At 43.9% G+C, this 27,170-nt stretch overlaps 2 protein-coding genes across 3 annotated transcripts; one reads left to right on the top strand and one right to left on the bottom strand.

The window, feature by feature from the left end:
* Positions 1–7,356: 7,356 nt before the first annotated feature.
* Positions 7,357–17,434, top strand: LOC115110168 (cyclin-T2-like). Its single transcript, XM_029635593.2, is given in 11 exon segments — positions 7,357–7,552; positions 8,577–8,658; positions 8,774–8,902; positions 9,417–9,477; positions 9,993–10,055; positions 10,273–10,318; positions 13,853–14,016; positions 14,183–14,253; positions 14,435–15,386; positions 15,389–15,580; positions 15,706–17,434. Coding segments are annotated over 11 exon segments (1,986 nt in total). The 5' UTR covers positions 7,357–7,394; the 3' UTR covers positions 15,774–17,434.
* On the bottom strand, positions 17,209–26,809 carry map3k19 (mitogen-activated protein kinase kinase kinase 19). Of its 2 annotated transcripts, XM_029635571.2 has the most exons (12): positions 26,606–26,809; positions 26,094–26,244; positions 25,690–25,805; positions 24,766–24,929; positions 23,925–23,985; positions 22,765–22,852; positions 21,787–22,031; positions 21,560–21,603; positions 19,212–21,437; positions 19,008–19,112; positions 18,068–18,765; positions 17,209–17,754 (listed from the first exon to the last, which is right to left on the bottom strand). In XM_029635571.2, the coding sequence occupies exons 2-12, from the start codon at positions 26,195–26,197 to the stop codon at positions 17,679–17,681; spliced, it is 3,927 nt and encodes a 1,308-aa protein (XP_029491431.2). In that variant the 5' UTR covers positions 26,198–26,244; positions 26,606–26,809; the 3' UTR covers positions 17,209–17,678. The 2 variants fall into 2 exon arrangements, with proteins under 2 accessions (XP_029491431.2, XP_029491439.2); XM_029635579.2 differs by lacking the exons at positions 23,925–23,985; positions 24,766–24,929; positions 25,690–25,805; positions 26,094–26,244; positions 26,606–26,809 and adding an exon at positions 23,494–23,778.
* Between the last annotated feature and the right edge of the window lie 361 nt (positions 26,810–27,170).

Below are 27,170 nucleotides of genomic sequence, written 5' to 3'. Positions count from 1 at the left end.
AGTGGTGTAAAGCTCGGCACCATTGGACTCTGGAGCAGTGGAAACGCATTCTCTGGAGTAATGAATCACGCTTCACCATCTGGCAGTCCGACGGACAAATCTGGGTTTGGCGGATGCCAGGAGATGCATAGTGCCAACTGTAAAGTTGGCAAGAATAATGGTCTGGGGCTGTTTTTCATGGTTCGGCCTAGGCCCCTTTGTTCCAGTGAAGTGAAATCTTAACGCTACAGCATGACATTCTATACAATTCTGGCAAAAGTTTGGGGAAGGCCCTTTCCTGTTTCAGCATGACAATGCCCCCGTGCATAAAGTGAGGTCCATACAGAAATGGTTTGTCGAGATCATTGTGGAAGAACTTGACTGGCCTGCACAGAGCCCTGACCTCAACCCCAACAAACACCATTGGGATGAATTGGAACGCCAACTGCGAGCCAGGCCTAATCGCCCAACATTAGTGGCCAACCTCACTAATGCTCTTGTGGCTGAATGGAAGCAAGTTCCTGCAGCAATGTTCCAGCATCTAGTGGAAAGCCTTCCCAGAAGAGTGGAGGCAGTTTTAGCAGCAACGGAACATTTCCATATTAATTCCCATGATTTTGGAATGAAATGTTCGATGAGCAGGTGTCCACATACTTTTGGTATTGTAGTGTACATTAATTTATTGTAGTATACATTGCAGTGTACATACAGTAAATTTGGCACATAACTTAGTCAATGGCTGAATTTTATTGACTTGCCGCATTTTCTGAGTTATGGGTGGAGTGTCTCTGAAAGTGATGTGTCAACAGAAGTGGGCGGATCAACCGAAGTGGGCATATTTCAAGCGAATAAGCTAATTGGGCAGATTTGTTATGCTGTGTTTCAAACTTTCAGTGAGTCTTCTTCATGGTCTTGGTTAGCAGAGATGATGGTAAGGAATTTAAGTTAGGCAAAAGATTTCGCCATTCACTATGAGCTGTGTCTTTGGTGTATGTGTACTAGGTTTGTATTGTTGTCTAACATTGACGTGGCTATAATATACCAAGCTAACATTAGCTAACCTAACCTGTTAAAGTAACGTTTGTATTTGTATGTATTATGGATCCCATTAGCGACTGCCTTGGCTACTCTTCCTGGGGTCCAGCTAAATGAAGGCAGTTATAAAAAACAAACATTTTAAAACATGACAATACATTCACAACAGATTTCACAACATATTAAGTGTGTGCCCTCAGGACCCTACTCTACTACCACATATCTACAACACAAAATCCATGTGTACGTGTGTATAGTGTATGTTATTGTGTGTTTGTGTAACAGGGTTGGTTATGTTTCCACTTGCCTCTAAAGAAATGTGTATTTAATGTTCAAGCATTCTTAATGGCAACTCTGACAATAAGGTGTGTTGTGATTGGCCCCACTTGCAGATAGGGAGAGATTGCGAACATCAGGTCTCCCCAGTATGAAAATGTGATGCAAGGGGTAGGTCACGTTCTGAATACTGTTTTGTATTTACTATGTGTACAAGTTTGCTGTACATTGCTGATTTATACATGTGTGGGTATATGGTACCTGTTAGGGATTGAGTTTTTTGGGGGGGATGTGCTTTGGGATATGATTGCAGTATATAAGTGTGTTAGCTGTTTTCATGCTACAGATTTGACCATCGACAGCCATCAACATCATCAAGCCCTGCACAACTAACGTGCTGTTTCCTATTTAACAACAGCAGATAATAAGTCATGCTGAACTGGGACCACAGGGTGGGGTGATTTATTTGGATAAAACACAACACAAGTAGAGTACGACTAACATCTGTTACATTTGTATGCATGTGTCTGTGCCGATGTTGCTTCAAAGTCCCCACTGTGCCATAAGGTGTCTTTTTTTTCCTGTTTTTAAATCAAATTTTACTGCTTGGATGAGTTACTTGATTCCATTTAGTCATGGCTCTGTCTATGTAGTACTGTGCGCCTCCCATAGTCTGTTCTAGACCTCTGGTGGCATCAAATAAAATGTTATTGGTCACATACACATGGTAAGCAGATGTTATTGTGAGTGTAGTGAAATGCTTGTGCTTCTAGTTCTGACAGTGCAGCAATATCTAACAAGTAATATCTAACAAATACCTAATACACACATCTAAGTAAGTAATGGAATAAGAATATATAACTATATGGATGAGCAATATCAGAGCGGCATAGGCTAAGATGCAATAGATAGTATATAATACAGTATATACATATGAGATGAGTAATGCAAGATATGTAAACATTTTTAAAGTGACTAGTGTTCCATTTATTAAAGTGGCCAGTGCTTACAAATCTGTATGTAGGCAGCAGCCTCACTGGAAGTCTGGTAACCACAGACCACAGTAAGGATGGCCACGTTTGCTCAATGTGTTCTACCTACCTACTCAAAGATGTGTGGAGAATGTGGAACAAATCATGTATATTCTAAAGGGAAAGGATTTGATCACATGATAGGTTGTTTTTTCTCTGTTTTTCTTCCATGTGAATACCAGGCTGCTGTGGTGTGGGCCTATGGGTGTCTGTCTATCAACTTCCAGCAACACCTGATATGCAAGACAAGCTTCTAAAAATCACATCAGGTGGTACGACAGACATATATTTATGTTAACGTTGTGCCACTTGATTATGTTATTTTTTATTGATTAGTCTCAATTATAACCCGTATGTTGCCTTCTTTTTTAGCACTATTAAAGATCTATTCCATTGGAATTCCTAAAATCACTGTGGTAAGTGCAACTCCAGTCAGTCAGTAAACGGTGACAAACAAACAAGGGGATCATCCTAATAGTCTTATTGGCTATGCTTTCTTGTCCTTCTTTTAATCGGGATAGAGTGTAGCCTGCTAAATATGTACATGTAATCCACACTAATAACTGGACCAGTAAAAGCATGTAAGAAAACATCCAGTGTAGATAGTCATTCTACTGTGTGTGTATATATATATATATATATATATATATATATATATACACACACACGTGTATATAAACTCAGTTGAAGTCAGAAGTTTACATACACCTTAGCCAAACGCATTTAAACTCAGATTTTCACAATTCCTGACATTGAATCCCAGTAAAAAAGGTCAGTTAGGCACACCACTTTATTTTAAGAATGTGAAATGTCAGAATAATAGTAGAGATAATTATTTATTTCAGCTTTTATTTCTTTCATCACATTCCCAGTGGGTCAGAGGTTTACATACACTCCATTAGTATTTGGTAGCATAGCCTTTAAATTGTTTAACTTGGGTCAAACGTTTCAGGTAGCCTTCCACAAGCTTCCCACAATAAGTTGGGTGAATTTTGGCCCATTCCTCCTGACAGAGATGGTGTAACTGAGTCAGGTTTCTAGGCCTCCTTGCTCGCACATGCTTTTTTAGTTCTGCCCACAAATTGTCTATAGATGAGGTCAGGGCTTCGTGATGGCCACTCCAATACCTTGACTTTGTTGTCCTTAAGCCATTTTGCCACAAATTTGGAAGTATGCTTGCGGTCATTGTCCATTTGGAAGACCCATTTGCGACCAAGCTTTAACTTCCCGACTGATGTCTTGATGTTGCTTCAATATATCCACATAATTTTCTTCCCTCATGATGCCATCTATTTTGTGAAGTGCACCAGTCCCTCCTACAGCAAAGCACCCTCACAACAGGATGCTGCTAGCCCTGTGCCTCATGGTTGGGATGGTGTTCTTCGACTTGCAAGCCTCCCCCCTTTTTCCTCCAAACATAACAATGGTCATTATGGCCAAACAGTTCTATGAAGCTGACTCTTCATATGGGATGATTTCACTGAACAACAAAAGGGAATATTGAAGGATCCCCAATGATCCATCGCATCTCCCAAAAACATTTCAACATACAGTACATCTGTAAAATTATAACCAAAGCTTCAGTTTCTAGACTGTCTTCCTCTCGGGCTTCCATGTCTTCTCCCTGGACCTCCTCAATGTCCAAGAACCAGTTGCGCTCTGAGGCGGCTGATGTTGGTGGGATTTGGAGGAGGATGGAGGCAACAGGGGAAAGAGCCTCATATCCACAAAGTCCCTCCCAGCAGGTGGCTGCTGAGATATGTTGGCACAACTGCCATATTGCATCACCATCCCAAAGCCCTTGTACTTTGCCAGACTGCAAAGAGCCTTTCCCTCATCCAGGCCAAGGTGGCAAGACATGGTAGTGATGACACCATAGGCCTTGTTGATCTCTGCACCAGACAGGATGCTCTTGTCAGCATACTTGGGGACCAACATGTACGCTGTGGTGTGTATGGACTTCAGGCAGAAGTCTTCACGCTTTTTGATGTATTTCAAAACTGTAGTTTCCACTGCTTGGAGCAACTGTGAAGTTGGGAGGGCAGTACCGGTTTCTTCTCTTACATGTTGTCGTGGAAATTTCCTCTATTTACCAAATCATGGGAGCAAACCACACACACACATCAGAGTTAGTTATAAAAGTCCATCTTTAATTATATGAGCTCTATCACAATCCTGTGACTATCAGATAAATTCAGTGTCTCCCAGTGAATTCTCTGAGAGCCCCCTTACAATGCAACTCAGTTCCTTTAATAGCAAAGACACACATAGTCAGACAGCATAGACATAATTCATCGTTCAGCTTTGTCTCCTTTCCCAAACCCCAGAACCATAAACCAAATCCTCCATATCAAATTGTCATTTAGATACAACCCACTCAAAATACAAACTCCTGGACAAACTCACGGAGAGAAAAAGGTTAGGCTATAGGTTAAGATAGAAACAACATTAGAGGGAGCATAGAATGATTCCAGACACTGCAACCCTTCTTTCCCCAGAATGGGAAAGGTAGGGAGTAAAAGACATGTTTACACATGATGACACTTTGACCTCTCCCCTCTCTGTGGCCCATGCAACTTAGTCCTGACATAGAACAGATAACTGCCAATGGCCACCACTATAGTACAACAAAATACATTCTTATGAGAAGTAACTTACACACATTTGATGAATATTAAACATCTTACAAATGTTACCAACACATTCTGATAATTCCACAACAATGTTCAAGCAGAGTTTGAACATCAGACAGGATGGCATTGTCTCCCTCAATCCATGCAACGGCTACTGCTATAGGTTTCAGGCTGCTGGAAAAGACATAATCCTAGAGGATCCTCTTGATAGGGCTGTCCATATCGGCAGACTGTGATATGGCCATTTCTTGGAGAGACTCCTTCCTCACCCCAACGGGTATTGCTGGGCAGCTTCAATGTGGTGCTCTTATTCTTCGCACTTTGCTTGGTGAGGTAGATTGCTGCTATAGCTTGATGACCCTTCACATACCTAACCATTTCCATTGCTCTCTTGTAGAGCGTATCCATTGTTTTCAGTGCCATGATGTCCTTGAGGAGCAGATTCAATTGCATGAGCAACACGGCCAATGGGTGTGATGTGAGGGTAGGACTCCTCCACTTTAGACCAAGCAGCCTTCATGTTCACAGCATTGTCTGACACCAGTGCAAATACCTTCTGTGGTCCAAGGTCATTGATGACAGCCATCAGCTCATCTCCAATGTAGAGACCGGCGTGTCTGTTGTCCCTTGTGTCTGTGCTCTTGTAGATTACCGGTTGAGGGGTGGAGATGTAGTTAATTATTCCTTGCCCATGAACATTCGACCACCCATCAGAGATGAGCAGTCTGCTTTCTCTATGATTTGCTTGACCTTCATTTGAACTCTGTTGAACTCTGCATCCAGCAAATGAGTAGATAAAGCATGTCTGGTTGGAGAGGTGTATGCTGGGCGAAGAACATTCAGAAATCTCTTCCAATACACATTGCCTGTGAGCATCAGAGGTGAACCAGTTGCATACATAGCTCGAGCAAGACGTTCATCAGCATTTCTCTGACTATGTTCCTCCATTGAGTCAAAAAACCTTCTGATTCCAGGAGGACTATGAGCTGTTGCTATCGATAAGGTGTCTGATTCATCATTTTTACCATACATATTAACCGGATGCAGAAAATATGTTTTTTTTGGGGACGTTGAAATCGGGTTAATTTTATGTTCTGAAAAAAAGTTGAAAAAACGTCAATTCCAGAAGTTGAAAATATGTATTTCTTTGGTAATTGATTCTATGGCCGAATGTAAACTGCACTTATAATGCTTACTTGAGAATGTATCACACTAATACTTTTTTATCCATTTAATAAAAGAGGAGCCAACTGAAGATTGCAACAGAAAATATTTGGTAACACTTTACTGTAGGTGTTTCTATGCATGCATTCATAAAGCTTTTAAACAAAAAGTACTGGTTTATATATATATATTTTTTACATTGAGCTCATTGAATTACTTCACCAATCAAGTGTGGATAGAGTAGGCAAGCTAGTTATTTACATGCGTGATGGACAAAGTGTAGCCTATGGTGCAAGATGTGACTGATATTTTGCGGGTTGGGTGAGAGCTAGAGAGGGTTGAGGAGGCTTGAGACACTGGGCATCTTCTTGTGACATGCATAATCTAGCTAATTAAAAAATCTATCTTCTGAATCAAGCTTGTAATGTCAGTACAGTAGCTTATGCTTTGAAGGGGGAGGAGCAGGTAGCAAAAAAAAACATGCACAAGCAAAGATTTTCAGCTTGCAGGCAGACACTGGAATACGTTTCTGAGGGACAGAGTGAGGGCTTTGCATAGGTGTTTTGTTGTGGGACTAGAAAAAAATGCCTGATGCATTAAATAACTTTATTAACCGGTTCTCATGCATTTGTAATAATGGTTCTGTTACGGAACAGTATGGATCACTTTTGTTCCAGGTTCTGTTTCTGTTCCTTGAAAATATTCATTTTTTGGTTCTGGAAGAATTGAGGTTAGAAAAAGGGTTAGCTCAAATGCTCTCCTAACCTGCTGGCTGTACGCCATCTAGTCACAACCTTGCTGAGCCTCCATCGGCAGAGATCTCCTTTGCTCCTTTTTTTCTGGTTCATAAACAATCAATGAACTAAGAAGACCAGACCCAGTTGTTAATGCATTGGTGCATATGGGAGAGCCACCCCTTAAGCAGACCGGATCTGTTAACAATTGTTGTTCATTTACCCACTATCTTTGTCCATCAAGACATGTAGGTAGAGGGAAAGGGGCGTTGCTACTCCATATAGCCAACATTCGCCTCTTCCTCTCTATTGCTTTTATCGCCTGTAAACTAATTAAAACGAGCCTACTAATTTTTAAAAATTGCGCACTAAGCTACACATTAAAACAGATTCGTGAAGTTCACACTCCAGAAAGAATGGTGGCGATGATGCACTACCAGTTGGTTTGGCTGTGTCAAAAAAAGCTATCGAAGAAAAACTATTGTGGTTGCCGCGCATGCGTCCGTTCGGTCCTTGGTGTGCTGTGTGTAAGCTGGAGAGCTATGGCGGCGTGCCGGGGATCCTCTTCAAAATGGTTTTTCACCCGGGAGCAAATCGAAGCCACGCCGTCCCGCCGTTCGGGAGTGGATCCGGACAAGGAGCTATCTTACCGACAGCAGGCGGCTAACCTCATTCAAGATATGGGCCAGAGACTCAACGTGTATCCTTTATAAACAAGCTTGTAGTCATCAGATGTCGAAGGAAGGAGGATTTACATAGCGCTCTTTGTAGGCCCGTGTCTGGGGCACGCGCTAGAGGCAGTTTATGTTCGGCATTATTTTGTCATAGTAGAACATTTCAAATGTGCCAATGTGGTGTAGGTTATTATCCATCCAAGTTTAACTAGCAAACATCACCCAACATGAAGGGCATCTGTCTGGCGATAGTTAGCAAACTAGCCATGCTAGCAGCTAACTAGGGCATCTCTCTGGCTCTAGTTAGCAAACTAGCCATGCTAGCAGCTAACTAGGGCATCTCTCTGGCGATAGTTAGCAAACTAGCAGCAAACTAGCCCACTACTTGTTAGTTACCATAACTGAAATGTTACTTAGCTAACGCTGATGTTCAATGATGAATCATAGTTCCTTCGCTTAGACAAGTGATAGCTGCCCAGCATGCCAACACTAGTCAGCTAGCATTGAACGGTCCTGTCAAGCTAGCTTGTTCGTTGTGACTAAGTTGCTTAGCTAGTTAGCTCGAGCAAGTTCACTCAGGTAAAGCAGGACGTGCATTGTTGAATTTCTCAATTTAATTTGCTCGGTTGCCATGTTAGTACGTTGCTTACTGGATCAAATGTATCTAACTACTGTACCTTAACTAATAGTTCGCTAGTATCTATCCGGCATTGTCAACAACGTGGATCAAATGATTAGAAGTTGCCACATCTCATTGACTTGATTTAATTAAGTAACTAATGGCTTACTCGGTGGATAACAATGGCTGCGTTTATACAGGCAACCCAATTGTGATTGGTCAAAAGATAAATCAGTGGGGGAAAATGATCACATCAGATTTTAAAGCTTATCTGATTGGTCAAAGGACCAATTGGTGAGAAGAAAAAAAGATCACAATTGGACTGATTGTAAACGCAACTGTGATCTGTGGACTAAAATACATAATTTTAGTTAGTTGATGAAACATTGTAAGTTAAAATATATTTGAATTCCTTAACCCATTTTCTCCAGCTCACAACTTACAATAAATACAGCAATTGTTTACATGCATAGATTTTATATGTTCCACTCTTTCACCAAATTCCACAGAAATGTAAGTATTTTCTTTTCTTCATTATGTATAGTCAGCCTGACTCTGTTTTCTCCATACAGACCATTTGCAACATGTTTACTTACTAATATATTCAAATCCATTTATTTTGTTACAGATCATTTCTCCAACCACCTTATTCCTAGCTGCGAAAGTTGAAGAGCAACCTCGGAAACTTGAGCATGTTATTAAAGTTGCCCATGCTTGTCTAAACCCTCAAGAGACCCCGCTTGATACAAAGAGTAATGTAAGTATGGGTATTGTAGGTTTTATTTTCCCTTCCCACCTCCCTGCTTGTCCCATTTTGTCAATGGCTTGAACACTTTCTTTTGTGTGATTGTATTGAGGTTTGAGTGTAAAGGTTTATACAAAGTGTTAGTATACACTGAGTATTCAAAACAATAAGAATATCTGCTCTTTCCGTGAGACTGACTGACCAAGTGAATCCAGGTGAAAGCTATGGTCCCTTATTGATGTCAGCTCAATATTAGGTAGGTGTTCCTAATGTTGGGTATACTCAGTGTATATTCTCCTTTGTCACCAGAGGGCGAGTCTAGATTGACAATATTCAGGCTTTGTCAGACTGATGTCTCAGTCCAGTCTCAGCAAGATCTTCGTGCTCATATTATTCCTAGTAGCGAGACTGAGTTGAAACCACTGACACTAAGAAAACAATACTGTTATGGTTTGGAATTGGGCTTTGAAATAGAGGTATGGATAGACACATTACAAATGTCATGTAATGATTGTCTATTGAACAGGCATACCTCCAGCAAGCTCAAGAGCTGGTGATACTTGAAACCATAGTGCTGCAGACTTTAGGTAAGTGAAGTCTGACTGAGTGAGCATTTAGTGAGAGCTTGATCTTGTCTACAAAGTGTTTGAATATTATGTTTGACCATTCTGTTGGTTCATTGCTGCCAGGCATTGGTGAATTTCAATTTTTCAGACTGTTTAAATTGTTTGTCATGTTAACATGTTGATCATTCCTCAATGCCATAATTCTATTGTACCCGCGCAGGTCAAAATGTTCTTCTGTTATGATGAATTTCAGATCTTGGCAAACAGCAGTCCCAAGCATGTTCCAATCTGTGGTCTCTATGACTACGATATACTCTATGTGGCCACCATCTGTGGCCATTTTGATTATACAACACCAATATACTCACTCTTATTTGGATGGAAAGAAATGAGAACTCCCTTTCATAGTCCACATGTTATCCTAACTGTGCTCTTGTGATAAAGAATAGAGGGGAAGAACCATAGAACATTACTTTAATACATTTCATCTACAAACTGTTACTGTTGAAACTCACCTGTCATGTATTTTGTTCCAGGATTTGAAATAACTATTGAACATCCACACACTGATGTGGTGAAATGTTCCCAGCTAGTGAGAGGTAGAGGCTTCTTTCTTTGCTCTTTCATGCCCTCTAGTCCACCCAACCTCTAACGTGGGTGGGAGGGAAGATAATGCTGACATAATGATTGTGCAACAAGTCATTGTTGACCTTAGAGTTCACAAAACATGGTGTACAATTTGTGAACTTCTAATGATAACCCTTACCGGAGCTTACTGGTTGGCAAAGACTTACCCTCTTTTTCTTTCACTTGCAGCAAGCAAGGATCTGGCACAGACTTCCTATTTCATGGCTACCAACAGGTTGTTATCCTGACCCTCCTTTGTTGCACTGTGACTACTGCACACTATAGCTTCCTTTAATGCAGGGTACCCTTTCAGTGTCCAACGGCCCTCTATGCGCCGGTGGCTACTGGGACGCCAGCCCCCTCCTTGCCCCCCCGGGTTGGGGGCGTTTGGCGGTACCGGCCCCGGTTGCAGTGCGGTGTATTGTACAAGGGACCAGAGTTGGCACAGTGGGGTTGAATGCACAATGTGAAGTGTAGTGGTGCGCTAGAACCTCACGTTTGCTCGGTTACAAAAGTGCATATGTCTAAAAAGACACTTTGGTAGCCTGAATAGCAGCTAAAGATTACACAGATGTAAACATAACGTAGAAGTCATCCCGGTAAGTACCAATACCCTATTTTCTTTTTATTTGTATTTTTCCAATTTCACAAAATAGTTTTAAAGTATTTTCTTAAGTTTAAATTTTTTAAGTCAGTTAACCAAATACTTTTTCGTGGAATGATATCATATGCAGTGCATTCGGAATGTATGAAGACCCCTTGACTTTTCCCACATTTTGTTACGTTACAGCCTTATTCTAAAGTGGATGAAAAAAAATGTCCTCATCAATCTACACAATACTCCATAATGATAAAAGCTATTTAAAAAAAAAACGTTCTTTAGACATTTTTGCAAATGTGTATATATATTTTTTTAATTAGTTTATCACATTTACGTAAGTAATCAGACTCTTTACTCAGGACTTTGTTGAAGCACCTTTGGCAGCGATTACAGCCTCGAGTCTTGGGTATGATGCTACAAGCTTGGCACACCTGTATTTGGGGAGTTTCTCCAATTGTTCTCCGCAGATCCTCCCAAGCTATGTCAAGTTGGATGGGGAGCGTCGCTGCACATCTATTTTCATATCTCTCCAGAGATGTTTGATCAGGTTCAAGTCTGGGCTATGGCTGGGCCACTCAAGGACATTCAGAGATTTTTCCCGAAGCCACTCCTGCATTGTCTTGGCTGTGTGCTTAGGGTTGTTGTCCTGTTGGAAGGTGAACCTTCGCCCCCAGTCTGAATTCCTGAGCGCTCTGACGCAGGTTTTCAACAAGAATCTCTCTCTACTCCATTAATCTTTCCCTCGATCCTGACTAGTCTCCCTGCCGCTGAAAAACACCGCCACATCATGATGCTGCCCCCACCATGCTTCACTGTAGGAATGGTGCCAGGTTCCCTCCAGATGTGACGCTGTTTCTCATGGTCTGAGAGTTGTCATGCCTTTTACAGAGGAGTGGCTTCCGTCTGGCCACTCTACCATAAAGGCCTGATTGATGGGGTGCTGCAGAGATGGTTGTCCTTCTGGAAGGTTCTCCCATCACCACAGAGGAACTCTGTAGCTCTGTCAGAGTGACCATCGGGTTGTTGGTCACCTCCTTGACCAAGGCCCTTCTCCCCCAATTGCTCTGTTTGGCTGGGCGGCCAGCTCGGACGAGTCTTAGTGGTTCCAGACTAATTCCATTTTTTAAGAATGATTGAGGCCACTTTGTTCATGGGGACCTTCAATGATGCAGTAATTGTTTTGGAAACCCTTCCCCAGATCTGTGCCTCTGCACAATCCGATCTCTGAGCTCTTCGGACAATTCCTTCAACCTCATGGCTTGGTTTTTTTCTCAGACATGCACTGTCAGCTGTGGGACCTTTATATAGACAGGTGTGTGCCTTTATTATGTCCAATCAATTGAATTGACCGCAGGTGGTATCCAATCAAGTTGTAGAAACATCTCAAGGATGATCAATGGAAACAGGATGCACCTGAGCTCAATTTCACGTCTCATAGCAAAGGGTCTGAATACTTATGTAAATGAGGTATTTCTGTTTTAAATGAATGAATTTGCATTAATTTCTAAACCCGTTTTCACTTTGTCTTTGTGATATTGTGTGTAGATAGAGGGAAAACAACATGATTTAATCCATTTGAGGAAAAGTCTTAACGTAACAATGTGGAACGGGTCAAGTGGTCTGAATTCTTCCCGAATGCGCTGTTTTGTATATAAAACAGAAATGGAAGTGCCAATTTTACATTTCTGATGTTAACCCATTAAGGACCTGCTCAAATGGCAAGTTTTTATTTGCTTTGAAGAGAAGAATTCATGTTTTCATGCACCATTTCATTGCATTGTAAAATACTGATTTGGTGCCACATCTGCCCATTATCATACGTATTATTCTTGGTTTCTGGCTTTCCGCGTACAAACAACCTTTCACAGTTCATGGTCTGCAAATTCTCGTAGAACTAGGTCCTTAAAGGGTTACTTTTAACATGACATGTTGGGTTAGGATTTAAATATAGCCTTTTTGTTTCCAACTGTTGAATGCCCTCAAAACAAACTACAGTGTCTGGACGCAGATTTTGATAGTCACTTTTCTGTAAAGTGCTGTAATTCAGCAATTGTATGGATATATATATATATATATATATTTTTAATAGAAACAATTATCAAAGAGCCAAAGACAACGTTGTGTTCCAAAAGCGGCCTGTTCAGGCTGGGTTTGAGACGTTTGAACTGGAGAGGCTTATAGACAGTGAACAAGGAGAATAAGAGGTTGCCGCTGTGCCTGAGACATCACTCTAATTCGAGGATAAATGGCTTCTTAATGCCTTAACTGAATCCAATGACCAGCCACAGCAAGTAGGAGCATAGAAATGTAATTGACTTGAATGGGAATGTCTGTTTTAGAATCCAAACCATGGAAATACTAGTTGCCATGGTGAATTCTGGAACTTCTGATCTGTATGCGCACTAGTCTCAGGCTGTGCGGTCATACAGGAGATGGATATAAAAATGCATATTATGGATTTTTTTTACGTCTAGCGTCCAGACATTGTACTTGTTGTGACACAAGGTTACCATCCAGCTTTTACCACGGTCTTTCAAATGGTAGGATATCTAGCTCTCTGTGCTAGAAAATATTGTAAGGTTCAGTATTGTAGCTCGTTCTAGTTCTCTATTACTCTGGTTCTTTTAGAACTCAAACCAACTTGGACTAGAGTTGACCAGAAGAAGGCATTTCTATGCATGTCTCACCATAACCAGTTAGTCATGTGTGATGAATGCAGAATGAATGTCTGTTTGAATTAACTTGAGTTTACTTTGCCATAAAATGTTCACCTTGTGTGTTATTTATTGGTGGTTGATGTTTCAATAAAGGGTGAAATTCGGTCACTTTCCCCACACAAAAAAATGAATAAGTCATCTTTTTTTAAATAGAATTGAAGTTATTGCTATATCTGCAGCTCCTTGTGGTAAACACTAGGATGGTAGCCACAATGTGAAACTGACTCATGATCTATTCTGCATGTCAGTTGTTGTTTTATTTTGGTAAGTGTGCAACTGTGTCAATCTGGGTCTAACATTTCTGTTATAATGATTCTTATTCTTCTCTAATACTATGTTTTACCTCAGCCCTAAGCACCTGTTACTAACGTTGACCCCCCCCCCCCCCCTCTTTGTTTTTTCTTCCCTCTCGTCCATGTGACCCGTTGTGCTCCGGCCTCTCTTCACGCAGCCTCCACCTCACCACCTTCTGCCTGCAACACAAGCCCACAGTAATCGCCTGCGTCTGCATCCACCTGGCCTGTAAATGGTCCAACTGGGAGATCCCGGTCTCCACTGACGGGAAACACTGGTGGGAGTACGTGGACAACTCTGTCACACTGGAGCTTCTCGATGGTGAGGCTTTGATTTGATTTTGGTTTATGCTCATAGTCGAATAGCCACAGTTACAATGTGGTTTAGTTTAGAAGAGTAGTTTGTTTTCGTCAATGAGAAATGTTTGCGATATGTCATTGCTATGAATTAGGTGTTAACATTAAGTGTGATCTTTCCTTGCCTTCAGAACTGACGCATGAGTTCCTTCAGATTCTGGAGAAGACACCGAGCAGGTTGAAGAGGATACGAAATTGGAGGGTAAGCTTCTGTTTTTCACCAGTGAATCATTAAGACCTCTGACTCACGTTAAACACTGTAGAGCGTCTTGTCTGCTGATTTTAATTCAGTGTAGTACAGTTTTATTGCTGTACAGTTTTATATAATGCCCTTTGCAAAATCGCCTCCTCACGCCATCTTTCGCTCTTCTCCCACTCGCCAGACCACGCAAGCTGCCAAGAAGACCAAGGGGGATGGCTCTCAGGCAAACGACCCCTACCCAGGACCCTCCCTGATCCACGAACATTCCCTGGGAGATGCCATCCCTGGGGTCTCCAACTCAGCCTTCTCCAAAGCCGCTTCATCGTTCCCTGTCCCTCTGCCAGGGCACGCCAGTGGGCCCCTCTCCCTGGACTCTATCGCGTCCATGCAGGGCACCTCCTACACCTTCACAGCCCCCAGCGACTGGCCCCAGGATACGGGGGGTCGCTTGGAGGGAGGAAGCTATTCCCTCAAAACGGATGCACTTGGCCTCCAGCAGGGTCCTCCAATGAACCCGAACAGACCCGATAAGTCAGGAGAGTTCAACCCTACTAAACATGAACACAAGGTCGGGTCAGGGGGGGGTGTGGGGAAGCAACAACAGCCAATTTTCCCTCCACCGCCCCCACCGGCTCAGAAAATGTCCCTGGACAAGTATAGAGAGAAGCACGCTGCTGAGCTGGCGGTGCAGCATAAACGCAGGGCAGAGCAGCAGAGTTTCGAGCCTGAGGGCAGGGACTCATATATACCCTCTGTCCAATCAGACCACAGGAAACACATGCAGCTCCACCCTAACCCTGGGAGCAGCAGCACCACTGCCTCCCCTCTTAAAATGAAGCTCGCCACGCCAGGCCAGGACAAGGTCCCCTCTGACAAACGGGACAAGGGGGGCTCACTCAAACTCCGCCTTCCAATTCCTTCTCAGGGGGGCGTGGCCAGCAAAGAGGAGCTGAAGATGAAAATCAAGGTGTCCTCGGAGCGCCACAGCTCTTCTGATGAGGGCGGGGCCAAGAGCAAACATTCCAGCCCGCTAGTGAGCAAGGAGAAGCACCGAGAACACTCAACCCACCGCCACCACCACAAGCAGCACGGCCACTCTCACCTTCATGCAGCACAGCACAGTGGCAACGGCCGAGGGGTCCCGAGGGGCCAGCGGGGGCCGGGCCAGCCGTCCTCCGGAGACCCCTAGGGCTGGGGGGTGTTGAGGGGGTGGCGGGCATGGCCCCTAGCTCTGGTTCCAGCTCCTCCCGCAAGAGGGGGCACCCACACGTCGCAAGCCACAACCACCACTCCTCCAAAACGAGCAAAAGCTCCAAGGGCGGCGCAGGTAGTTCCTCCTCCTCTCATTGTTCCTCTGTTCAGCTGCAGTCACAGTGTGTGTCGTCTCAGTCACAGCTCTGGTTTTAACCTTCCCTCCCCCCCCCCCCCCCTCCTCCCCCTGTCACATACCAGGTGGGCTACGAACATCTCAACGCCCTAGTGAAACTGGACAAGAAGCCAGTGGAGAGCCGCAGTCTTGAGGGAGCCAGCCGGGCGTTTGCTGCCAACGGGCAGACTACAAACACTTCTGACATGCTCGATTCTCTCAAGTGCCCAAGGAATTAACTCATGAACCCTTTGTAGCAAAGCATAGGAAGGTAAAGTAAAAAATATAACGGAAAGTGTAGGACATCTCAACGTTTGAGGCAAAAAGAGAGAAAGGAATGCTTCCTGATCATCTGATATTTTGGCAGTGCTTGTATAGTCCTGCCCCTTTCAATGTGTAATTGCTGCTTTGTCCTCCATATTCTCAGGATGGGTCATGGAATGCGGACGTGTGTGAGTGTTAGGGGGTCATCCGAGTTTAAATCTCCCATGTTCGGAGGGGGAAAAAGTATAAATACTGAAAAGGCACGAAAGGTGCAATTTCTAACAGTCTCTTTTAAATAATAATTTAAACAGCATTGCCACAGTTGTTATCCATTCTGGTGAGAAAACATGTCAAGTAGCCCTCCGTTGTGGCAGGAGGGGGCTTAGCTCAGACAGAAGTAAAGGCAGGCCAAACATGGCTGCCAATGGAAGTTGGATTTTTAGTTGTTTATTTCTCTTGAATTATTTTTTCCTTTTTTATGCTGAATACTGTATGTAGGATCTGCATGCGATCATCAAAGGGATAACTCAGAAAGCTGACCGCTGTTTACAGAAAGTAAAGATAAATGTACATACATTTTTGTATGTTTAAAAAGCTATACCATAAATACTCAGGTTTGGAGCTGCTTGTAACTATAACAAGATATATATATTGGGAAAAAATACTATTGTAACTTGATGTAGGAGTCCTATCATCGGTGATTCTGACTGCCGCATTCCTGTGTTGTGCTTAGAGCCTGTACTACACATGGGTGGCTGCCAGGAGATGGCACTTGAACTTCGACCTTTCCAACTCAGCCAATCCAGACCCTACAAACAGTAACAACCACCTGGCATGTTGTCAGAGGCCATGCAATTTGTACACTTTTTTTTTTTGACTTCCAAGATTACCTTAAGCTGGATGCCAAAGGCTTTGCCTCACAAAAAAAACTAAAGACATACATGAGAAGAGGACAATAATAATAGTGCTATAACGTTTACATGCCTAACCTTTGCTGTGAAGAGCATTTACACAAAATTGTTACTTGGCTTGACGCTGTAGCCCATAGATACAAAGCTGTAGGTAAGTAATGTAGTATTGTTTATGTCTGGTGAAAGAAAACAACAGCATAAAAATAGCCTGGATGCCAGTCTCTCTTGCCAACTCCTTATGTAATTGATATGGCTTGACAATGGAGTAGGCAAGAGCACCAACCGTTCTGGGACCAGGCTAGCAGTAAAGGCTGTCAGTGTTGATACAGTACGGTGGCTTGTATGCTGTTCTCCAACGGGTCAGTTTCCTAATATATATGGAGTATATCGTTCTCAATTCTGGACACACAATAGTAACTGTTCTTTGACTGGTTAGTCCTTTATTTCAGTGTGCAGAGAGTTTGTATTGAGGCCAAGATGGTATATTTCCCCAGTACTGATAGTGATTATACTCTTGGGCACAGACATTATTACAGTGGTTTGGTCTCAACAAGAAGGCAAATGCAAACCTTGACATCCATTTTTTTGTTTTTTTTGTTCTACAAATAAATCTTACGGTTACCACTACCTTAAAACATTACCTATGTTGTATGGTTGGTATTTACTGTATGCTATATGAAAAGTATGGATGCAATATGTTTGACAAATGCTTGTTATTATTCAAGGAATTATTTGTGTAATAGCCTAGGGAAAGTATCTAAGTTTTAAGCAATACATTTGAAAGGGCATTTAAAAATACAATTTGGACATGTTATATAAATGATTGATAGGTGTTCCTGATTGGCACATCTGGCGTTATTTCCTAACAGCTTTGAGTGTAGGTCCTAAACTAAGATCACATTGTTAGGAATGAAAGGGTGGTCCAATAGTTGTTCTGCAGACGGGCGCTGTTTCTGGTCACTGCAAAGAGGACAGATTAATGTTATTCAACTTGGATGCCCTTTTATTATCATGATTTACTGACTGTTGGTGAGTTATCACATTTGTCTTTGACTTAGTAATTGGTAATCTAATTAAGTTACTGAAATGTTAATCCACACTGTTTTACTTCGTAGCATTCTATATAAACCCAGAGTAGATCCCAATCCTCATATTCGGAGACCAGGTTCAAGGTAAGGAAACATCCAGTCATTTAGTTGAACTATGCCTTTAAAAATATATGTAGGACAGAATTGTAAATCTATATGTAGGACAGAATTGTAAATCAACTCACTTGGTCAGACAGACTTGAACAAAATCCCTGGCGTCCTCTGAGAACCTGTCAGGCAGCGAGGGCATTAGGCCTCGCCTCGCCCCAATGTAGAACAGCGCTGCCATCTTGTCCATGTGTGACAGCGGCGGCTTCCCCGTGGCCATTTCAAACACTGTGCACCCCACGCTCCAGATGTCCGACTTCCTGCCGTGACCCGTCTCGTTGATTACCTCTGGCGCCATCCAATAGGGCGTGCCGTGCACCGATTTCAGGAGGTCACTATGACTGTACGTATGAGTGAGGCATCTCAAACGGCGGGCGCAGCCGAAGTCTATCAACTTGACTACTCCCGTAGGCATCAACATCACATTGTTCCCCTTCAGGTCCCTGTGGATGACCCTGTTGAGGTGCAGGTAGGACACGCCCTCCAGGATCTGGCGGGTGTACAGGGCCAGGACGCGCTCCGGAAGGGGACCAAAGCGGTGGAGCACGCTGGCAATGGAGCCTCCGGGGACATACTCCATGAAGATGCTGACCATGTGGTCCCGCAGAGAGGTGCCCAGAAATCCCACAATGTTGTCGTGATGGAGGTTCTTTAAGAGGTCTACTTCTTCCTGTAGACGGTTGTACTCCTTGTCTGCGGTTTCGAGGTCTGAGGCGTCCAGGGCCACCTGTTTTACGGCTATCAGCTGGCCTTGGTTGGTCAGTCCACAGTACACCTAAAAACAGCGTAAATATGAAGTTTTAAAATTCCTATTACAGGCATGCTCAGGAGCTAATTTGAGACCCTAGAGATAAGCTTGACTGTTTCATTTGAATATCTATATAATGAAGGTAGCCTTGTTTTGATATGGGATTATACAACTATAGCAAGGTTTGGGTGTTGGCATGATTGGTTCTCTTTACTGTGATGTGACTTTTCCTTTTCTACGAGGCAATTGAGAAGCAAACATGTATTCACAGTTCCATAAGCTCCTCTGCCCAGCACTTCTCCTTTCCTCCAGGTGATGGCATCATCCACTACTAACCCAGACCCACTGAGCACTTCTCCAGGTGATGTAAAATCCTAATGGACAACCGCACAGGGTGAGAAGTTACACACACAACCACACGTATGTGTGTGTATATATGATTAGCTGTAATTGGTGTAGGTACTCCAACTTACCCCCAGTAATGACTTCTCACATCTCAGCTCAGAATTGTTTCTGAATTCCCTCTGGTCTGAGTCACAGTTGTTTTCTGGACATACACCATCTCTCTCATCCAGTGATATCAGCTCTTCTGCCAGACAACGGAGCAGGTCATCGGTCAGTGGTCCCTCCCCCACATCATCCAGAAACTTCTGGAACACAGGGGACACTGTCCTGCTGTCACAGCTACCTGAGGTCCAGGTGTTGATCTTAGGCTGCACAGGGCAATTGGATGGGGTGGATGAATGGTCTAAATGATTTGCCTTGTTTTTCTCATTTTCTGACATGTTCGCCATGGGTCCCCTATTGTGCAGCACATGGTGGTGATCATCATCTAGGTCAGAATGAGATGTGAGTTTAGTCTTTGTCTGACTGGGGGAGGTTTCGTCTCTCGGCCAGTGGTGAGAGATTAGTGGGTTTGGCGTATGGCTGGACATAGACAGCACTTCTTCGATCACTGACAGTGACAACATATGGTCCCCCTCCTGAACCTCGGGTGTGCTGGGAGAGACGGTCTCTTCTCCATCTTTACCGAGGACCAGCTCAGTCTTAGTCTGGATGTGGATTTGCAAGTCAAGCCCAGAAATAACCACCACGTGGTCTTTGTCATGCGTGCTGGCGATAGGCGTCAGATGCGACTTTCCCCTGGATATAGGCCTAATAGCCCTGTTCTTCCTCTGCTTGGCCTTGTCCACAGGGCTTCGCCTCACTCTTCTGCTCTCCAGTGGTTTAGGGCATTTGTGTTTGGTCCTGTGGGTTTGGGTCTTCCTAGACGGGGCAGACAGGACCTGCCTCGTCCTCTCACTTGAACTGGAAACTCTTATGTTGTCAAACACCGGGCCGGCAAACATCTCATAGATGACTGGTCCCTCCTCATCCCCGGTGTTGATTTCCTGGAAGATATCACTATACGTGATGTAGTCCACGGCTGACTTGGCCCTCAGGGTCCCCAGTTGTGACCCAGTCTTGGCTTGTCTGGCACTTTTCGGTTCCCTCTGCTGAATATGTTTCTGACAAGGTACTTTTATTTTAAGTGCCTTTTTGTCGTTGTTCAGCTTTTTGCAGCTTGGATGTATGGGCTCTGTAACCCTCGTTCTGACAGAGGTTGAGTCTGTGCTTTTCTGACCAGTCTTTGTAGAGGTTATCCCATTGACGATGAGATCGGGAGGTTTTCTGACTTTGCCTTTGACTTGTGAAGGAATGGGTGAAGTCCTCAGGTTGCTTTTGGACTTGCTGTTCCCCCGAATGTGATCTTTGTGTGCCAAGACGTTGAAAGACTGATTGGTTTGGATGCTAGTGCTGCCTCTACTCTCCTTGTTCTTGGCAGGCTTGATAGGTTTGATCTTTTTCTCTGTAGGAGGGTTTAATTCAGGTAGTGTGACATTCACAGTAGAAGGAAGACATTGATACTCGGTGTCGTCCACAACACTAGTCTTTGCATTGTCATCAACTTGAATCTCTTTGTTTCCATTTCTTTTAGATGCAAAGGGACATGTGGTAGTTGGCTCAGTACTTGTAGTCTCTTTTGAGAGACCCCCTGAGCACATCACCTTCGTCCATTCCACTGCCACAACCTCACCCTCACAGTCCCTCTCAAAGCATGAAGTGCTGTTAACATCTTTGAAATTCGTCAAATCGGGGTTAAGTTGGTGACTCAACTCAATTATTGCTTTGTACCCTCTCCCTCCAGGGTCAGATTTGATAGATACTCCTTCCTTGTTATCCCTAGGAAAGGCACCCTGATGTCTTGTCGACTCCCTATTCCTATGGTCTGCATTATCCTGACTGTAATCTCCAACATTAAACTTTCCAGATGAGTCTAGATCCAACTGCAACCTTCCCTCTAAAGTCTCTCCAGCGTGTTGTTTTGCTGTAGTCTCTCTTAGGTCTCTTAAGTCTCTCTTATTGTCATCCACCTCTACCTCCAAGTCAATGGAGGATTGGCTACTGAAGCTGCTCTCCTCGCTGCCCCCTCTGGTGCCTGGGGACCCTCTGGGGCTCACCCTGGTCCTGGCCAGCCTCTCCCTCCTCAGCCTGGAGGTTATGGAGGACATGGAGGTCAGGGGCACAAGGCTGATGGGCTTTAGGGGAGAAGGGTGCTTCAGGCCGGGCAGCACTCCTCCGTTTCTATGCCTCCCCTCCAGAGGGGCTAACAGCTTGGGGGTCCTGATGGGGCCTGGAAGCAGGGCAGGGAAGGAGCCCTGGACAGAGATGATTGGAAAAGGCAACAGTGAATAAATAGCAGATTACAGATTTACAAACTAAGGAAGCTGTATGAAAATGTGATGTACGAATAAAACACGATTTATTTGCGTTGACCTACCTTTCGACCACTGCTTTTTTTCTCTGTTTCACCACATCCAAGCCCTGCAAGACAAGAACATGCCAAGCTTTACAAACACAAAATGACACAACTTTTTCCTCAACAAAGAGTACTTCTCTAAACACATTCATGAGCATGACCTTAACCTAAACAAATGAATCAACAACATGCTGACCTTTATACTGTCCTCTAAGCCTTTAGCAGATAGTAATGATTATATTACTAACTGTTCTGGATGTGAACTCTGGCCTGGACCAGAGAGTCCAGGAGAGGCTCCAATAGACCGGGGGCAGATTGGCTCAGCTGGGCTGGGTGAGGGGCCACCGGGCTGGGGGCCACAGCCTCCCATCTGAGCCTGGGGGGAACAGGCAGGCAGGATGAGCTTCCTGTGGTCTTCAATAGCCCCGGTGTAGGATCCAGTTTGTCTAAGTGTCTGGCTCTGAACCACAGACTGGGTAGAGATGAACATTGACTGGAGAGAGAACAAAGTAGATTTGAGAATAAATATTTTGCACCTCACAATGCTCTTCACAGGTAATCTTGGTAAAATAATTTGGTTCATTAAAATCATCTATAATTCACAAAACCTGGAGCTGAGACGTAGGGTAATCTTATATAATTTCCTAATAATGAAAACAGTGCAATTGAAAGGGATGGACATTCTCTGTTCTTTGTGGATGCAGGACAGAGGGCACAGCAGAAGGACGCTGGCTGTTGCTGTAAAGTGAGAACTTTTCAAAGGGGTTTATTCTCCCAGGATCCCTTTGGACCTCTTTCAGCAGTAAGAGCCCTACAGACAATGATCTGTTTCAGAAAGCAAAGTAGACTCTCCCTCAGTTTCTCCCTCCCTCCCTCTGTTTCTCTCGGTCTCCCTCTGTTCTCTGTTTGGGAAGATTGGCATGCCCTTGACATGATGACTGCTGGCCTGACTGTGTAACTGGACACTTCTTATTCTGTATTTATGTAAGTGAGGGAGGTGTGGGGGTGAAGTACACACAAGGAGGAGGGACTATCATACGGTGGATTTGTTTGTGTGTGAGAGAGCTTGTTAATAGCAAGGATGTGTGCATAAGTGTTTGTGTGTGTCTGTATGAACAGGTGTTGGTGTTTGGGTGTGTTCCTGACTCAATTTGCCCTGTGGTTACTGTATTGTTGTATTAATTTATAGCCGTTCTAATTAACATGGAGCGTGTGTGCGTGCCCACCTGCTACCCTTCCCCAGATCTTGGTAGGCTTGCCTCATGTCCATCAGGGTATCCATGGCGCTCTGGAAGGAGAGGGAGAGCCCCTTATCTACAGGACCCAACACAGCCCGAGGTCAGTAGGGGTTGATGTACCTTTCACACACAGCAGGGACATTACTGCTACTGTGTGTCAACAGCAAAAGTCCCAAGCCAACAGTGAATGGTTCCTCTGTTACACGTAGGATAGCATTCGGTATCACAACAGTCCACTGACAAATCAGATTATTTTTTTCTCCAGTTAACCATTATTTAACTAGGCAAGTCAGTTCAGAACAAATTCTTATTTACAATGACGGCCAAACGGGGACGACGCTGGGCCAATTGTGCTCCGCCCTATGGGACTCCCAATCACAGCCGGATGTGATACAGCCTGGATTCGAACCAGGGACTGTAGTGACGCCTCTTGCACTGAGATGCAGTGCATTAGACCGCTGCGCCACTCGGGAGTCCAGATGCTCCACCATGACACTGTTTATGTTCAGTAGAATTTCACCAAGATCCAACTGAACCAATAATATAATTTATTATCACTGCATAATACCAAACATTTTACACTATTTACATGTTGTTTTTACACACAACTATTTCTATACACAGCCTATGTGCAGAAAACTACAAATGACATTTAGCATTTACAGTACTTTCCAAACAAAGTGTTTGGAAAACAACATAAGAAACAATAGACGTTACCTGTTTCAGAGCCAGTTAGTCCAATCTACCCTCCTCTCAACCTACTCAGATTATATGACAGAATGAGATTGAGAGGGGCTGTTCACCTCTCGTTCGCTCGCTCTCGTTTTCGCTCTCTGAGCAACTCTGTTCTGTTGTGTGTGTCTGACAGGAGTCAGGAAGGTTTCCAGCTGGGAGTCTGTATTGTGTCTCCTTGAGGGGAGTGATTTAGCACACTGACCCAATCAGCTTGGGCCATGGCAGGGCTGGCCTTTGTGGCTGTCTCTTTGTGGGATAGGCCCAGTGTGTGAAGAGAGGGGAAGAGTGTGTTTGGGAGGAGGGGGTGGTCTTGTGTAGAGCCAACAGGGCACACAGACCAGGGACACAAGGAGTCACTGTCCAAGACCCTACCTACTGTAGGTGACAGTGCACAATAAGGAAATACAGCTTACCTTGATTGATGGCTTTATGATGGTCGGATAAAGGAACGCACTCTGGAGACTCCAGCAAATCCTACAATGGGAAAATAAGAATGGTCATAAGTAGCCTTAAACCCTGTGGCATTTGGCATGAAACCACAAAAATATCTATGATATCACTGTCCTAAGTGCAGTTAGGAGGACGATGGTGACTGTTGTTGTAGCTAGTGGTTGTTATGTTCAACTGACATTTATTTCAGAGCCTATAACGAATTAGATTGTTAAACATCTGATTAACAACTCCACCCCATTTAATTTCCCTGGGGGGGGGCCCTAAAATATTATATAGCTTCACGTTAGTGCCCAGTCTGCTATGTTTGTGTGCCCCTGGGATAGCCTCTTATAACCATCTGCCCTTCCGCTATTCAATAAGTGGGCTGGGTCATTAGACACCAGACAGTAGCCAGCTGCGCTCCCTGCCCTTGTCTCACCTGTTAAGGCCACTTCAAAGCAAAGTCAGGATATAGCTAAGAGTCGTCTAGTCAGAACACAGACTCCCCACCAGCCAATTACACTGATGTAACTCAGGTCTCTGGTGAATTGGGCCCCATTGCTTTAGGGGAAGAGCCACTATGGATTAAGCCTTTTAATTGATTAAGTTTATTTGGGCAAGTAATAAATAATGCATTTGAGACAGAAGCTATGTTGTAGTACATTTATTTTGATGCAATACAACTAACTTGTCTTGTAATATGTTTGATGATCTTAAAATGTGTTAACACATAGTGAACAAAATCACATGAGGAAGTAGGTCTCCACAAAATTACAGACTTGTACACTTCTTACATAACTGTACAACCGGAGGATCACTTACCTCTGTGCTGGCAGCAGTCTGAATGAGGACATTTTGGGTCAGATAGGGAGAGGAGCTTGGGGAGTTTGTTGCTCTCAGCTCATCGGTTAGAGAGGGAGAGGGGCTGGGGGAGTTTACTCTCAGCTCATCAGGGTGGAAGCACTGCAGGTCCAGGGGCGTGGGCGCTGTTTGTTGACCAGGGCAGAATGAGACGGAGGTGTGGAGTTAGTGGAGTCAGTGAGCACAATTAGGAAACAAGGCCCTCTCACACACTCAGCCCCTCAGGAATTCACCAGGATTTCCCATATGAGTGCTGGCTTTGACCCCTCCTCCAAGCTCAGGAAAACATTTGATTACGCAAGTACACACTGCACGGATCGACTAAATCAATACTATTCACCACAGGAGGTTTGTGGCACCTTAATTGGGCAGAAGGGGCTCATGATAATGGCTGGAGCGGAATACGTGGGATGGTATCAGAGATATGGTTTCCATGTGTTTAATGGCATTCCATTTGTGCTGTTTCTGCCATTATTATGAGCAGTTCTCCCCTCAGCAGCCTCCTGTGCTATACACTAAGCTAATAGATAAGTCAAATCTGTATTGCATTTCTGTCAGGATCGATTTGAAAACTTATAAGGCATCATGTTGTACATGACCTGAGTGCTGTGATGTCATAAGAACGAAATGCCACAAACAAGCAGATTTGGTGTGGTACTAGTATGTGTATAACCAACAGATCACATGGTTTGTACTTGGATAGAGAAGTATTTCCCTGGAATATCCTCAAAAGTAAACAGAATATATCAAACCATACCAAACATCTGAGTTGTGTTATGTTGGATTTGTCTGAACATCATGGTTGAAAGTCATGTCATGTAATTACACCGCAATAACTGTAGTAACAACATTGTCTGACCATCTTGGTTGAAAGTCATGTTATACCTGGCTGTCTGAGGGACTCAACCATCATGTGGATGAGTTCGTCTTTCAGGGGGCTCTCTATCTGTGCAGCATAGTGAAGAGCAGAACAGCCGTTGACATCACACACCCCCAGGTCACTGTTTGAAAGAGGGAGAAGAATTAACATAATTTATAGAGCGGAAGGCGGCGTATAGACCAATGAAAATGCAGGGGCAAGGTGAAAAAGTATTTGTGAGTGCTGTTATGGAACAAGGAAGTTGTTAGCTTGGGAGGTGGAATATATTATTATGTTGTAAGATTGTAATAAAATTGTATTGCAGTAATAATACGGTCATTTTGCAATAAGGTTCTGTAATAATGTAATGTTTTAGGCTGTTGTAATAACAAAACCAAAGTGATATTGTCATTGTTGCAGGTTTCCTTACGCTGAGAGAGCCAGCAGTTCCCTGACCACCTCCACAGGTCTGTATTCCCATGGCAACCGGACGTCCAGCTCCTCAAACAAGTCGACGTCCCTCACAGCCAGCATTAGAGGGGTCAGCCCGTCGCGGTTCTGAGTGTTCACGTCCACTGGGCCTGCAACACAGACATAGAGATATAGGCTCAGCATTGGTGCCTGCGAGTTACACATTACGAACAAAGAAAGGTCAAATGAGAAATATCCTGGAGATGATTACAGATGGAATGCTCATAGCTGCTTCGGCTGCATCCATACAATGCTGTCCTTTGTGCTAATCTAAACTCTAGCCTACCCTGTTGTTAGACAAGCACCTGATGCTGTGTGTCACATTTCCAGTTACACAATGTAAAGGGCGTTGGGAGTGATATCAGTGGCGGTGGCAGTGACTGTGTGCGCGATTGGTGTGTGCTTGTGCGCGTGTGTGTGTGTGGTCTATGGTGGGGCGTTGTAAAGGAGTTTTGGGGGAGGCGGACTTACCAGAAGGTGCTGCAGGGAGTGGAGGTCTCCCTGCCAAGCAGCCTGGAGGAGCTGGGTCTGGTGGGGCAGAGCCCTGAACATGGCTGATAACAGCACCCCCTGGAGGACTGGAAGACTCACATGCAGTGGTGTCTGGTTGCTATGGTTGCACAGAGTCACATCGGCTCCTCTTTTCAGAAGGAAGTGTACAACCTGACAACAAAATTTACATTAAAATACCCCCCCTCCTCCTATGTTTTATTGGTAGGGTAGGGTTAATAACATGCTTTGGTCCCCTATTTCAAAATGGCAAAGGTCAAGTAAATGACAGCCAGCATAATAGTATGGGGTTTATTGCATGTTTTCTCAGTGTACATCGTACAATGCCATGTTTTGCTTTGGCAACAGTGAAATCTGTGAAATCATACAGAGTCAAAACAAAAGCCAGAAAGACCCAACTCCTGGGACACATGCAAACAATTGTTTCCCTGTGGCCTTAGACACACTACTAACAAAGTAATGTGGTTGTTTTGATAGTGTATCTCCAGAGAATGATCATGGTTCTTCACCCCCCCTCCCTCAATGT

This window comes from Oncorhynchus nerka, linkage group LG3, assembly GCF_034236695.1.
Source record: "Oncorhynchus nerka isolate Pitt River linkage group LG3, Oner_Uvic_2.0, whole genome shotgun sequence".
In the NCBI taxonomy this organism is placed as follows: Eukaryota; Metazoa; Chordata; class Actinopteri; order Salmoniformes; family Salmonidae; genus Oncorhynchus; species Oncorhynchus nerka.
The sequence above is the reverse complement of the archived record's forward strand: the minus strand, read 5'-3'. Positions and strand labels throughout refer to the sequence as shown.

What these genes read in the sequence shown, in the direction of transcription:
- map3k19 (XM_029635571.2), bottom strand. Translation starts at nt 26,197, where the DNA reads ATGCTGGCTGTGAGGGACGTCGACTTGTTTGAGGAGCTGGACGTCCGG. An exon ending in TGAGTCCCTCAGACAGCCAG is followed by an intron (nt 24,930 to 25,689) that starts GTATAACATGAC and finishes GTCAACAAACAG; the next exon opens with CGCCCACGCCCCTGGACCTG. An exon ending in AAAAAAGCAGTGGTCGAAAG is followed by an intron (nt 21,438 to 21,559) that starts GTAGGTCAACGC and finishes ATCTCTGTCCAG; the next exon opens with GGCTCCTTCCCTGCCCTGCT.